This window comes from Gekko japonicus, unplaced genomic scaffold (genome assembly GCF_001447785.1).
Source record: "Gekko japonicus isolate JY-2015 unplaced genomic scaffold, Gekko_japonicus_V1.1 scaffold2021, whole genome shotgun sequence".
In the NCBI taxonomy this organism is placed as follows: domain Eukaryota; kingdom Metazoa; phylum Chordata; class Lepidosauria; order Squamata; family Gekkonidae; genus Gekko; species Gekko japonicus.
Window position 1 is genome coordinate 212,881 of NW_015165305.1, and position 12,120 is coordinate 225,000.

The 12,120-nt window shown below is 47.9% G+C and overlaps 1 protein-coding gene across 1 annotated transcript in view; it reads right to left on the minus strand.

Moving 5' to 3' along the window:
• Nucleotides 1-214: 214 nt before the first annotated feature.
• Nucleotides 215-12,120, minus strand: part of SULT2A1 (sulfotransferase family 2A member 1) — a 25,437-nt gene continuing 13,531 nt past the window's right edge. Inside the window, 7 exon segments of the mRNA XM_015410427.1 lie at nucleotides 215-348; nucleotides 1,950-2,130; nucleotides 4,108-4,202; nucleotides 5,878-6,004; nucleotides 8,713-8,921; nucleotides 10,630-10,765; nucleotides 11,055-11,066. Of these exon segments, the coding sequence (XP_015265913.1) occupies nucleotides 215-348; nucleotides 1,950-2,130; nucleotides 4,108-4,202; nucleotides 5,878-6,004; nucleotides 8,713-8,921; nucleotides 10,630-10,765; nucleotides 11,055-11,066 (894 nt within the window).

Sequence of the window (12,120 nt, forward strand, 5' to 3'; positions counted from 1 at the left end):
TTCACATGCTGCTCATTTCATGCCTTAACATTTTGAAAATAAATGAACTTGCCCTATTCAAAAGTCTTGACCCATGTGAGGTAATATTAAGGGAGACTGCCTCTGAGCATTTGCAGAGCACTTTCCCTTGTTCTTTGAGTGACCACAATAAGCCTCCACAGATTCAGGGTTTTGAGGAAAGACGTAACATCAAGGCAGGCTTGAGCCCCAGAAGTTAAGAGCGCTTCAACAGTCCAGTTTGTTCCCATGGAAAGATTCCTTTCAGTCCCTGCATCTTCTCCTGGTAAACTCTGTTGAAGTACTCAGACTGTACCACAGTGAAATGATTCTTCCAGTCCCCACAGACACCTAGAAAATGAGGAAGAAGCAGAAATGCAGCTTGCCAAACCCAGAGAGATCTAGGGCCACAGAATCTCTCGGGGGGAACTCCAAGTGGGTTCTGTGTGCAATGTTCCCTCTAAGCCGTGAAGTCTTGTGAGCAAAAATTCCACTTTGTGAGCTACTGGCATTAAAGTTGTGAGCCAGCGATTTGGCCGCTGCACAAATTAGTTTGCTCTGGAGCCCTCCTTCCTGAGCGAAGACAAAAATGTGTGAGCCGGAGGCTAAAAACCTGTGAGTAGCTCACAACAGCTCAGCTTAGAGGGAACACTGGTTCTGTGCGTGTTCGATTCCCCCACCTCACCACTTTTTTGTTAGCTTCTCAAGAGCAGGACTGTGCAAGTCAGCTCATTTAAGAAAATGACCTTTTCGAAACCTGAGCTCCCAGAACTGAGTATCACACTCCAGAGCAGAAAGAAAGGACGCCAAGTACACGTCTGAACTCAAAATGGGAGAGCTGGAAGCTCAGGACACTTCCCTCACCCTTTGCCAAGGCAGACAGGGCCATCTGAATTTGCTACACTGTGTTGTTTCTCTCTCTCTCATTATGTCCAGCCATATGCATCTGGGACCGATACTGCATTGCCCTCTCCCCCTTCTTGGGGCATTTAAGTCCCCCCCAATTACACTACTAGGATTGCACCAATCAATACTAGTTGACCGGCATGCAATATAGTTGGATGGGTTAAAGCAAGTCAGATCATTGCTGCCTCAAGTTCAGTTCTGTCTTCTCAGACCAGCAGCAGATCTCCAGGATCTGAAGCAGAGAAATGTCTTTCTCCAACATCTGCTCCCTAGGATCCCTTAACTAGAAATACCAAGGACTGAACCGGAGACCTTCTGTAGGTAAAGCAGGCATTCTACCACCGGGCTACAGCTGCTCTTTAGCTATTCACATAAAGCGGCTTAGGCTACTGGCCTTAACACTCATGTTTTCTGGTGAAGCACCCCTGCTTTCCTTGATGTGGAAGCATTTGGCCAGGTCGCCACCCCACCCCACCCAGACTCCTACTACACCTCCACCCCTTCTGGCTTGTACGAAGCCTTCCAGTGTAGCTGCACTGATGTATTAGCATTTCTGCAAATTCCTCCATTTTGCAAATTGTGTTGCTTCATCGGTGCCGTGGTAGCACAGCTCTTGCACAAAACTGGTGCTGCCCCTTGATTCTGATCTTGTTCCCCATTCTGTCAAGTGATCCGTCTGCCACACTCAGGCTACAAGAGAGCCAGTTTGGTTTAGTGGTTAAGAGCAGTGCGCTCTAATCCGGAGAGCCGTGTTTGATTCCTCACACCTTCACATGCAGCCAGCTGGGGGACCTTGGGTCAGTCACAGTTCTCTCAGAGCTGTTCTTTCAAAAGCAATTCTCAACAGAGCTCTCTCAGCCCCACCTACCTCACAGGGTGTCTGTAGTGGGGAGAGGAAGGGAAGGAGATTGTAAGCCACTCTGAGACTCTGAGTGAAGGGTGGGGTATAAATCCTCCTCCTTCCTTCTCCTTCCCCACTCACCGTCCTCCAGGTCTTGGCTGCAGAAAACCCACCCAAAGACGGCCCCAGCACCATTGCCTCTCACCCTTCCTCAGGAAGGTCCCTTTCCCTTGGTCCATGAGCTCCTTGGGCAGCATCGTAGAGTTGCACATCCTATTCCTCTGCATGGCTTCGAAGGAGGTGTTCTCCACCACCGAGGTGATGGCTGCATCGTCCAGCTCCTTCCCTAGGAAATGGCAGAGGCGTTCCACGCTGACCCGCAGGTTCTGAGGAGACACAAAGCCGGAAGGGACCACTGTTCAGACTGCAGAATATTGAGATCCGTGTGTTTTGAAGTCTATCTTCACAGGACTAGGAAAGGGAGGTGTTGTTTTAAAATGAAATCTGAGTTTCTTGGAATGGTGAATTGTGCAGTAGGTACCTAAATTCTGCAGAGTGTGATTGCATGGAGTCACAGAACACCCAGACGGGTTTCTAATTACTGTAGCTGGGAATCCCTATATCTAAATTCTTTCTTCTGTTGTCTTGCCTTGGACTAAAAAACCCCCAAAGTGATCCCCAAGCCAAAAGATTGAACATCTGGAAGCCAGTTTGGTGTAGTGGTTAAGTGCGCGGACTCTAATCTGGGAGAACCGGGTTTGATTCCCCACTCCTCCACTTGCACCTGCTGATGTGACCTTGGGTCAGTCGCAAGCTCTAGCACAGCTGTCCTTGAAAAAGAGCAGTTTGTGTCAGAGCTCTCTCAGCCCCACCCACCTCACAGGGTGTCTGTTGTGGGGAGGGGGAGGGAAAGGAATTTGTAAGCCGCTCTGAGACTCCTCTGGGTAGTGAAAGGTGGGGTATAAATCCAATCTCTTCTTCTTCTTCTTCTATATCTATCATGTTAAAAATACCAGCTAGAGATGCTTTCAGCTCCAGGGCCCCAAATACAAGGGAGGTCTCTCTGAGCCAAGACTCCATCTACTGTTGGCTCTGGCTCTTGTTGACTGCCCTGCCTTCCACTCCACCAGTCAGATAATAACGGGAAAGAAAAACAGGCTATGGCCATATCCTGGCAGAGGAGAAAGAAACCTCTGCCCCCTTACTGTCTAGCCAGCTTGGTGTAGTGGTTAAGAATGGCAGACTCTAATCTTAAGAGCCAGGTTTGATTTCCCACTCCTCCTCCACAGGAAGCCAGCTGGGTGACCTTGGGTCAGTCACAGTTCTCTCAGAGCTCTCTCAGCCCCGCCTACCTCACAGGGTGTCTGCTGTGGGGAGAGGAAGGGAAGGAGATTGTAAGCCGCTCCAAGACTCTTTTGGGTAGTCCAGGGTTTCAGTATAAAAACCAAGTCGTCGTCTTCTTCGCCTTTTCAGATGCTCTTCTTCATTTCAGTGAAATATTTAATTTATTTGAACACGTGAAGGTGCCTCTTTTCTACTGAACCAAACCATTGCTTTATCTAGGCCTGCATTCTCTGCTCTGACAACAGCTCTTAATTGCCTGCATTCTCTGCTCTGACAACAGCTCTCCAGGGTTTCAGGCAGAGGTCTACTGGTTGAAGACTCCTGGTCCACCTTCGGGTTGCCAGGTCCTCCCCGGTCACCAATGGGGGGGCGGGGGTAGTAGGGTTGCCAGCTCCAGGTTTGGGAAACAGGGGGGGAGTATGGCTGCCAGCTCGAGGTTTGGGAATCTCCTGGAGGTTTGGGGAGGCCGGGGACCTCAGTGGGGTACAATGCGATAGAGTCCACCCTCCAAAATGTCCATTTTCTCCAAGAAAACTGATATCTGTGGTCTGGAGATGGGGACTGCAGATCCCAACCAGAGGCTGGCACCCCTAAGCCCACCTTGTCCTTCCAATGAAAGATCTTTGCATCGAAACCTAGATCTGCATAATGTGTCCTAGCTTTCCCCATGGGATGGGTATACCTTTACACTAGTTGGAGAAAGAAGAAGAAGAAGAAGAGATTGGATTTATACCCCACCCTTCACTTGGAGTCTCAGAGCAGCTTACAAACTCCTTTCCCTTCCCCTCCCCACAACAGACACCCTGTGAGGTGGGTGGGGCTGAGAGAGCTCTGACACAAACTGCTCTTTTTCAAGGACAGCTGTGCCAGAGCTTGTGACTGACCCAAGGTCACATCAGCAGGTGCAAGTGGAGGAGTGGGGAATCATACCCGGTTCTCCCAGATTAGAGTCCGCACACTTAACCACTACACCAAACTGGCTCTCAGAGTAGGGAAGGGGTGTCTGGCTCTGTGATCACCTGCTTCAGCTCCTCGTAGCTGATGAAGAAGATGTGGCATCTGCCTTCCAGCTCCATCCAGCCTCTGACGTGGTCAAACCAGGAGCCATGAGGCACTGCGTAATGGAACATATTCTAGGTTGTAATCATTCACCAGTTCATTCTGTCTTAGCAAAACCAGGTTCCAACCTTGAAGGGGTTGCTTTCAAGGATGTGGCATATTTGGCCAGGTGCAGCTGCTCATGTCCTGCTGGGTCGGGCAAAATTCTCTCTTCTACACAGCTCAGAGGCAGGCCTCTCTGAGTAGTTTGAACCTGGCAGCACTCTTTGCATATTACTGGGAGGGAGGGTACAGTTGGGTGGAGAAGACGGTTGTTCTGGGTGCTGAACGGCCCATTGTTGATCACCCACAGTCACTTAGCTGCCTGAAACATCCTTGCTTCAGATGGAGACATTATACCTCAGTCTAGCCAGGAGAAGTGGAACTTGACTTGGGTTGAGTGGAGACACACGACTGTCATAGCAGCTCCTGTTGTTTTTAAATTTCAGAGCAGCTACCTGAGGCAGGGTGGGTGCAGGTGCTGAATTTGAGCACAGTGCGCGTGTGTGTGTGGGGTGTTAGCTGTTTCCCCTTATGCCATTTCCCCCATCTAAATATACTGAGTGAACTAACTAATTGAAGGTGCTGCAAACTCCATTGTGGAGAGAGAAAAGTAGGCGCTTCGATGATGCCGTTTTGCTGGTCAAATTAGGAGCATCCTGAAAATGCTTTGAAGTACAAAAGGAAGTACTTCTTCACCGAAAGAGTGATTAACACATGGAATTCACTGCCACAGGAGGTGGTGGCAGCTACAAGCATGGGCGGCTTCAAGAGGGATTTGGATAAGCATATGGAGCAGAGGTCCATCAGTGGCTATTAGCCACAAGGTATAGATAGGAACTCTCGGTCTGGGGCAAGTGATGCTCTGTATTCTTGGTGCTTGGAGGGGGGGCAACAGTGGGAGGGCTTCTAGTGTCCTGGCCCCACTGCTGGACCTCCTGAGGGCATCTGGTATTTTTGGCCACTGTATGACAGTGCTGGACTAGAGGGGCCATTGGCCTGATCTAACATTGGCTTCTCTTATGTTCTTAAGACCATTGCAGGTGTCTAATGACAGTTCTCCCAAGTTTGGCCTTCAAATGGTCTTAACTGTATTGGTCCCTTTAGGTCTCAACCTTCAGGGGTTCACAAGCAGAGTTGGGGGGGATTTATCTCCATTGTTTGGTGCAGGCATCTGATAATCTCAGTGCCACTGAGCAGAGAGTTCCATATTTTTGCTTCCATGTCTGAAAACTCTTGATAGAAAACTCCCTTTGTGCATTGGTCTCAGCCACCCGAGGGCAGGAGGACAACACTGATACAGATAGCTGAAAAAAGCAGCTATAGGGGGGCTCTCAATGTGGGGAACTGAGGCTGGTGAGGAAGGAGGTGCTAACTTTCCTCCCCCTGCTCCAAGCAATTTCCCTCTTTAGAAATCCCCACCACACAACTTTTTCCCTCTCTGGGAAATTTTTTATTGGGGGAATGACCCAAAGGGAAGAGTTAAACCCTCCTTCTTCAGCACAATGGCCCTGATCCAGACTGCGTCCCTCAACTGTGTGGTCACTTTCCACATCTGGGGTTCCAGTCACAGGTATCAGCTTCATGGGCAAGTTTAGCCCTAGGCTAATGGAGCATCACTGAATCTCATTATAATGAACTGGGTCAACGAATTGGTTTCTGACTGAGATAGAAGTTCTTCTTCAACTCACCATCCCCATTCAGGAAACCCTCCAGGAACTGGTTGAAGGATTTGGGATCCTCATAGGTGGTGCACATCTTGGTGAAGTAATAGTAGGAGACCACAATGTCTCGGGGGTCCCGTGACGTGTACACCACCTGTGGAAAGGGCACTAGAGTTCATCTATCAGGAAAAGTTATCAGAAGAAGAGCACAGGGTTGGATCCACCCCACTTCTTTGCTCAGTCTCCCCTAATTCCCTTCCGTAAACCAGCCCAGAACTCACATGGCTTTTGTACGCGTGAGTCCCATGATTCTCAGTGTAGCCTTTTTGGGTGCCTCCTTACTTTTTCATTAACAGAAAAGTAGGTTAGATCCAACCCATTTTCCTTAGGGGCAAATAAGATGGCCAACCAAACAGGGGGAAATATCCTGTCCCCTTAACAGAGGTTTAACTAGTGGAAATGAGCAACAGAAGCTTTTAAAGGCATGAAGTAGGGCTGCCAAGTGGGCCCGGGGGGCGGGAAAACCCCCGCTTTGGAGGCCCGATTTCCGCTGCGGCGAGGTGGGGGGGGTGGCCCAGATCGTCGGGGGGGAAACCATATGTTCCCCCCCCCAACGATCTGGGCCACAACCCCAACGTGAGCAACGTAACACGTCACTTCCTGTGATGTGCTGGTGGCGCGCGCGCGCCGACGAGGAGCTCCCGGAGCCCAGCGAGGTTCCCCCACCAGGCAAGGTAAGACCACTTGGCAACCCTAGCATGAAGTGAAATAACATCACCTTATAATGACTTACAGATCAAACTGACATTAAAGGGACAGAGAGACCAGTTTAAATATTGGCAACCTTAGACCATAGAGCAGTGTAATCATCCATCCTAGGCCGATCTTGTCAGAGCTAGGAAACTAAGCAGGGCTGGCCATGGTTAGTACTTGGATGGGAGACCCCCAAGGAAGACTGGGGTTGTTATGCAGAGGAAGGTAATGGCAAAACCAGCTCTTTTCATCTCTTGACTTAGAAAACCCCATGGTTCTGGGGTTGCCATGAGTTGGTTGTGACTTGATGGCACACAATGAAATGGCCCAGGCTAACCCGATCTCAGCAGATCTCAGAAACTAAGCAGGGTCAGCCTGGTTAATACTTGGATGGGAGACCTCAAAGGAATTTCAGGATTGCTAAGCAGAGGTGGGGAATGGCAAAACACCTCTGTTCATCTCTTTCCTTGAAAACCCTACAGGATCAACGTTAAGTCAGCTGCAACTTGATGGCACTTTTCACCAGACCCAAAATCTGCATGGAATCAACATGCCATGCATACTGTGAAATTCGGTACTGCCCATGTTCCAAGACTCAGGCCTAGGGTTGCCAGCCTCTAGGTGGGGCCTGGGAATCTCCTGCTATTACAACGGATCTCCAGCGGACAGAGATAAACTCCCCTGGAGAAAATGGCTGCTTTGAAGGGTAGACTCTATGGCATTGTACTATGCTGAGGCCACTCCCCTCCCCAAACCCCACCCTCTCCTGACTTCATCCCCAAAGTCTCCAGGTATTTTCCAACCCAGACCTGGTAACCCTACTCAGGCCCTGTTGTAAAGAATAGCTTCCAGGGTTCAGGTCAGTGGTGAAGTCATGGTCAGGTACAGAGACCTGGTGTAAAGTTTAGGGGTAGTATGGCAGTAGCACCATGAATGAGAAACGTCAAGTTTCCTAAAATGGTAAGTCAGAGGCCTGTGTGACTTTGTTAGAGTGTCGGACTGGGACTGCCATTGAATCCCCATTAGCTGTGAAGCTCATAGGTTGACCCCACTGGTCACTCTCCTTTGGCCTGAACTACTTGCAGGGTTTTTGTGAGTTTATAGCAAAGAAGAACTACGTATGCTGCCCTGAGCACCTTGGAGGAAGACCAGAATAAAAATGTGACAGATTTTCTTCTGATTTAGAGACCATAACTATCACTATATAATATTTGAGTTCAATTACCTGTTTTTGTAAAGAAAGGTATATAGCCAAAGATGGAAGGGGAAAAGGCTGAGTGGGTTTGTGAAAGGGAGAAGCAACTGAGACAAGTAATACCTGCAAAAGAGGGTTTTTCCTCTCTTAACTACACTGCTGGATTAAATGAAGTCTGCAACACTATTCAAACTTAACCAGAAGTAAGCCTCATTGAACAAAGTGAAACTTCCCTCTGTATAAACATACATAAGATTGCACCATCAGCCCTTATATTTATTCTTTAAAACAGGGCTTTTTTTGTAGAAAAAGCCCAGCAGGAACTCATTAGCAAAGTAGGCCACACCCAACAACAGAAACTCATTAGCATATTAGACCACACCCCTATGTTACCAGAAGTATAGTCATCCAGCCACACCCACCTTTTGCTTCTTATTCTGTTTACCTTGTTTGTTGTCAAAACCCAGGGCTTTTTTGTAGCAGGAACTCCTTTGCATGTTAGGCCACACCCCCAATGTAGCCAATCTTAATGCGTTTCTGCTATTGGGTGTGGCCTATTATGCTAATGAGTTCCTGCTGGGCATGGTCAACTTGGGAGCCAGCCGGAACGCCGTTCCTGTGTGTTCCTGCCCAAAAATAGCCCTGCTTTAAAAATAGGTGGTTGGATCCATCCAGTTTTTCTGCTGCTGAAAAAGAGAGGCAGGATCCCTACTGATGTCCCCAGAATGCTACGTTGGGGATCTTGGGACCAGCCGTGTTGGACATGGGCTGTATTAAGGAGAAGAATCAGGTGATACTGAGTGAAAAAGCTAGCTGGATCCAACCCAGTGAGATAAAGGTCCTTCTCTTTGTGTGTAAGCAGCCACCATTACAAGACCTAGACTTCAGACCCCAGCATGGTCAGCAGCACCCACCTTGGCCTTGGAGGAGAAGAAAGCTTTGGGGAAGATCTGAATGGGGAGATGGCAGGTGAGCAGGCGTGGAGATGGGCAATTATGTGCTGTCTCCAGGCCCAGCCGTGTGCTGAACCAAGGAGCACGGAGAGAGTTGAGAACACTTTGATTCCAGGTTGGGTCTCCTCTGCTGAGAATGAGGCTGAGGATCTCAGTCATCCACACTGTTCCTTGAAGGAAGGAGAGAGGAAATCTCACGCTGAAGCGAAATGTTATTGAACACTCAAAACCAAACAATGACTCTTGACTTTTTAAAATTTGGAGTATTCCCAAATTCCATTATTGAAATTTGGGGATTTGAGGATACCTCAATTCCAAGTTAGTGATCTGAAAATTGCATCAACATTGTCGGAAAGAGGGTGAGGGATCTTCAACAAAGGACTTTTCCGTGTGTTGTTTTGTTAGCTGTCACCCCATACTGCTTCAGTTGAGCCCCTGATTTCCGCATGTATTTTTGCACCTTTAATTTTTACCTGGTGGCGTGGTGGTGGTATTTCCCCTTTTTTTCCTGATTCTTTTGAAACCACTTTTACCCCAATCTTTTTCTGGAAGCCAGTTTTCAGTTGCCTTTTCCCTCATGTGCAATGCTTCTTTTGGTTGGTTTTCTTAGTCCCGCCTACTTTCAGCCCACTTTTTGATGACTGGACTGTCATGGTTTAGCCATACCGTTTCCTCCGCCCCACCCTGAAGATGAGTGGTTTCATTTTCTTTTTTAAAAAATGCCTCAAAAATATCAATGTATCACTAGAACTTTGTGACAACAGGTTCTCTGAATTCCCAGCTTTCATTTAAAAAAAAAAAAGTCTGTAGCTCTGTCCATCACGGAGGTACAAGGAAAATGGCATTTCTCTGTGAGGAGGAGCCTAGAGACTGACTTTTTAAAAAATGAAAGCTGAGAATTCAGAGAACCTGCTAAACATATTGTTACAAGACTCTAGTGATATATTGATATTTTAGAGGGCTTTTTAAAAAAAAAGGCATACTGTAATGCCACTCAGGGCTATTTTTGGGCAGGAACGCACAGGAACGGAGTTCCGGTTGGTTCCCACGTTGGCCACGCCCAGCAGGAACTCATTAGCATAATAGGCCACACCCAATGACAGAAACTCATTAGGATTGGCTACATCAGGGGTGTGTGGCCTAACATGCAAAGAAGTTCCTGCTACAAAAAAAGCCCTGCGTTTTGACAATAAACAAAGTAAGTAGAATAAGAAGCAAAAGGTGGGTCTGGCTGTATGACCACACTTCTGGTAACATGGGGTGTGGCCTAATATGCTAATGTGATGTACTATCAGTGTGTGGCCTAATATGCTAATGGGTTTCTGCTGTTGGGTGTGGCCTATTATGCTAATGAGTTCCTGCTGGGCTTTTTCTACAAAAAGAACCCTGATGCCACTAATGACAACAGCACCCTCTCTTGAAAATTCTCGTGGTCAGCCGTGTTGGTCTGAAGCACCAGAACAAATTTAGAGTCCGGTGGCACCTTTAAGACCAACAAAGTTTTATTCAAGCTATGAGCTTTAGTGTGCATGCACACGTTTTCAAATCCTCATTATTGAAGGTAAGCGCGGAAGAAACTAAATGGGCTCTACAACTGTGAAAATGCAGAGGGAAGGCAGATGTGCAGCACAACCATGCAGAAACAGATTGCAAAGTTTCTGCATCAACTCTCAAGAAAATCAGGAGTAAGTCAAGTGTGTGGAAAAGCCCACAACAATGGAAGAGTATTACAATATTGTGCCTAGGACAGATCTGACAAGCTTGTGGAGCAGTTTTCAAGATATTAGGAAGGGATCCAAATGCTGTAAACATTCCCACACAAATAGAATGCCTGTCATTTAAAGGATTTAAAGGATTTTTCACCCCTCTAAATCATACCAGACTTAGGATAAGTGACGTTGAAAATATCATCATCCCGCACTTCAAATTTGTTCTCAGCGAAGCAAAGACTCTCCACAGAGTTATATCCAGGGGGGAACTTCACCCCCTTGTATTGGATGTACTGGACAGTCATCTCCTGTAAAGCAAAGCATAAGAACATAAGAGAAGCCAATGTTGGATCAGGCCAATGGCCCATCCAGTCCAAAAATACCAGGTGCCCTCAGGAGGTCCAGCAGTGAGGCCAGGACACTAGAAGCCCTCCCACTGTTGCCCCCCCCCAAGCACCAAGAATATAGTGCATCACTTGCTCGAGACTAAGAGTTCCTATCTATACCTTGTGGCTAATAGCCACTGATGGACCTCTGCTCCATATGTTTATCTAATTCCCTCTTGAAGCCGTCCATGCTTGTAGCCGCCACCACCTCCTGTGGGTACTCAGCACAGGGGCAAAGCAACAGTTGAAACTGTTATCACTCTTGAAGGCACTGTAATCTTGGAACTGGTAGCCTGAGGTAGCATGCACAGGTTACAAAGCCCATGTATCCCCTATGTGGACTGTCAACAGATGGGGTCTAGGAGTTTCATGCTGGGAATTTAATTCCATGTGTGAACAGACCCAATTCAGATCAGAATTGTGGTGTGTACATGTGCATTGGGGGGGGGGGATTCAGCCTGCCTTTGAGCTGCTTTCCTAACCTGAAATACCCCAGGGAGCTGTTATTTGCCCTGGGCTGTTTTCAGTCAGGGAAATGGCATGTGTAAGAGAGTCTGAAGTTTCCTCTCTCCACGCGCCATTGTTCTGACCCAGTTGGAATCTCTTTGTGCCTGGGAATTAAGTTCCGATCATGGAACTTCCAGATCAAATCTGTCTGAAAGACATGGGGCTTTGTAATGTGTGAATCAGCCCATATATAGCACCAGCTGCTTCTGGTTCTCTGACAAAAGACAGAACTGGAAAGAGACCAGCCACGGAAGCCTCTTAGCACCAATCAGCTGAGGCAAAGCAGCAGATACTCCCTGGCTCTATAAAAGCTTTTGGAGTGGGATTGCCCAATAGTCTGAGCATTTAGGAGACTTGATCCTGCTAAGTGACAGGTTGCCTTGATCCTGGGCCTTGTGCTGCCTCTGCCTTCAGTTCACCTTGAACAGGAGCTGAGTTACCCTGCAGCTCAATTACTAATTATAAAAGCAATTCATGGGATGGGAAAGACAATTAGGAGAGGCAGCCCTGAAGGGAAACATACTGGGTTCTTTCAGGCATCCAGGATGAAGCAGGACAAAGTGAGTGAGGTCCAGTTCCCATCAGGCAACGCTAGGGTTGCCAACCTTCAGGTAGGGGCTGGAGTTCTCCTGGGATTACAACGGACATCTCCAGGTGACAGAGATCAGTTTACCTGGAGAAAATGGCTGTCTTGGAAGGTGGACTCTATGGCATTGAAGTTCCTCCCCTCCCCGAACCCCAGCCTCCTCAGGCTTAACCCCCAAAAT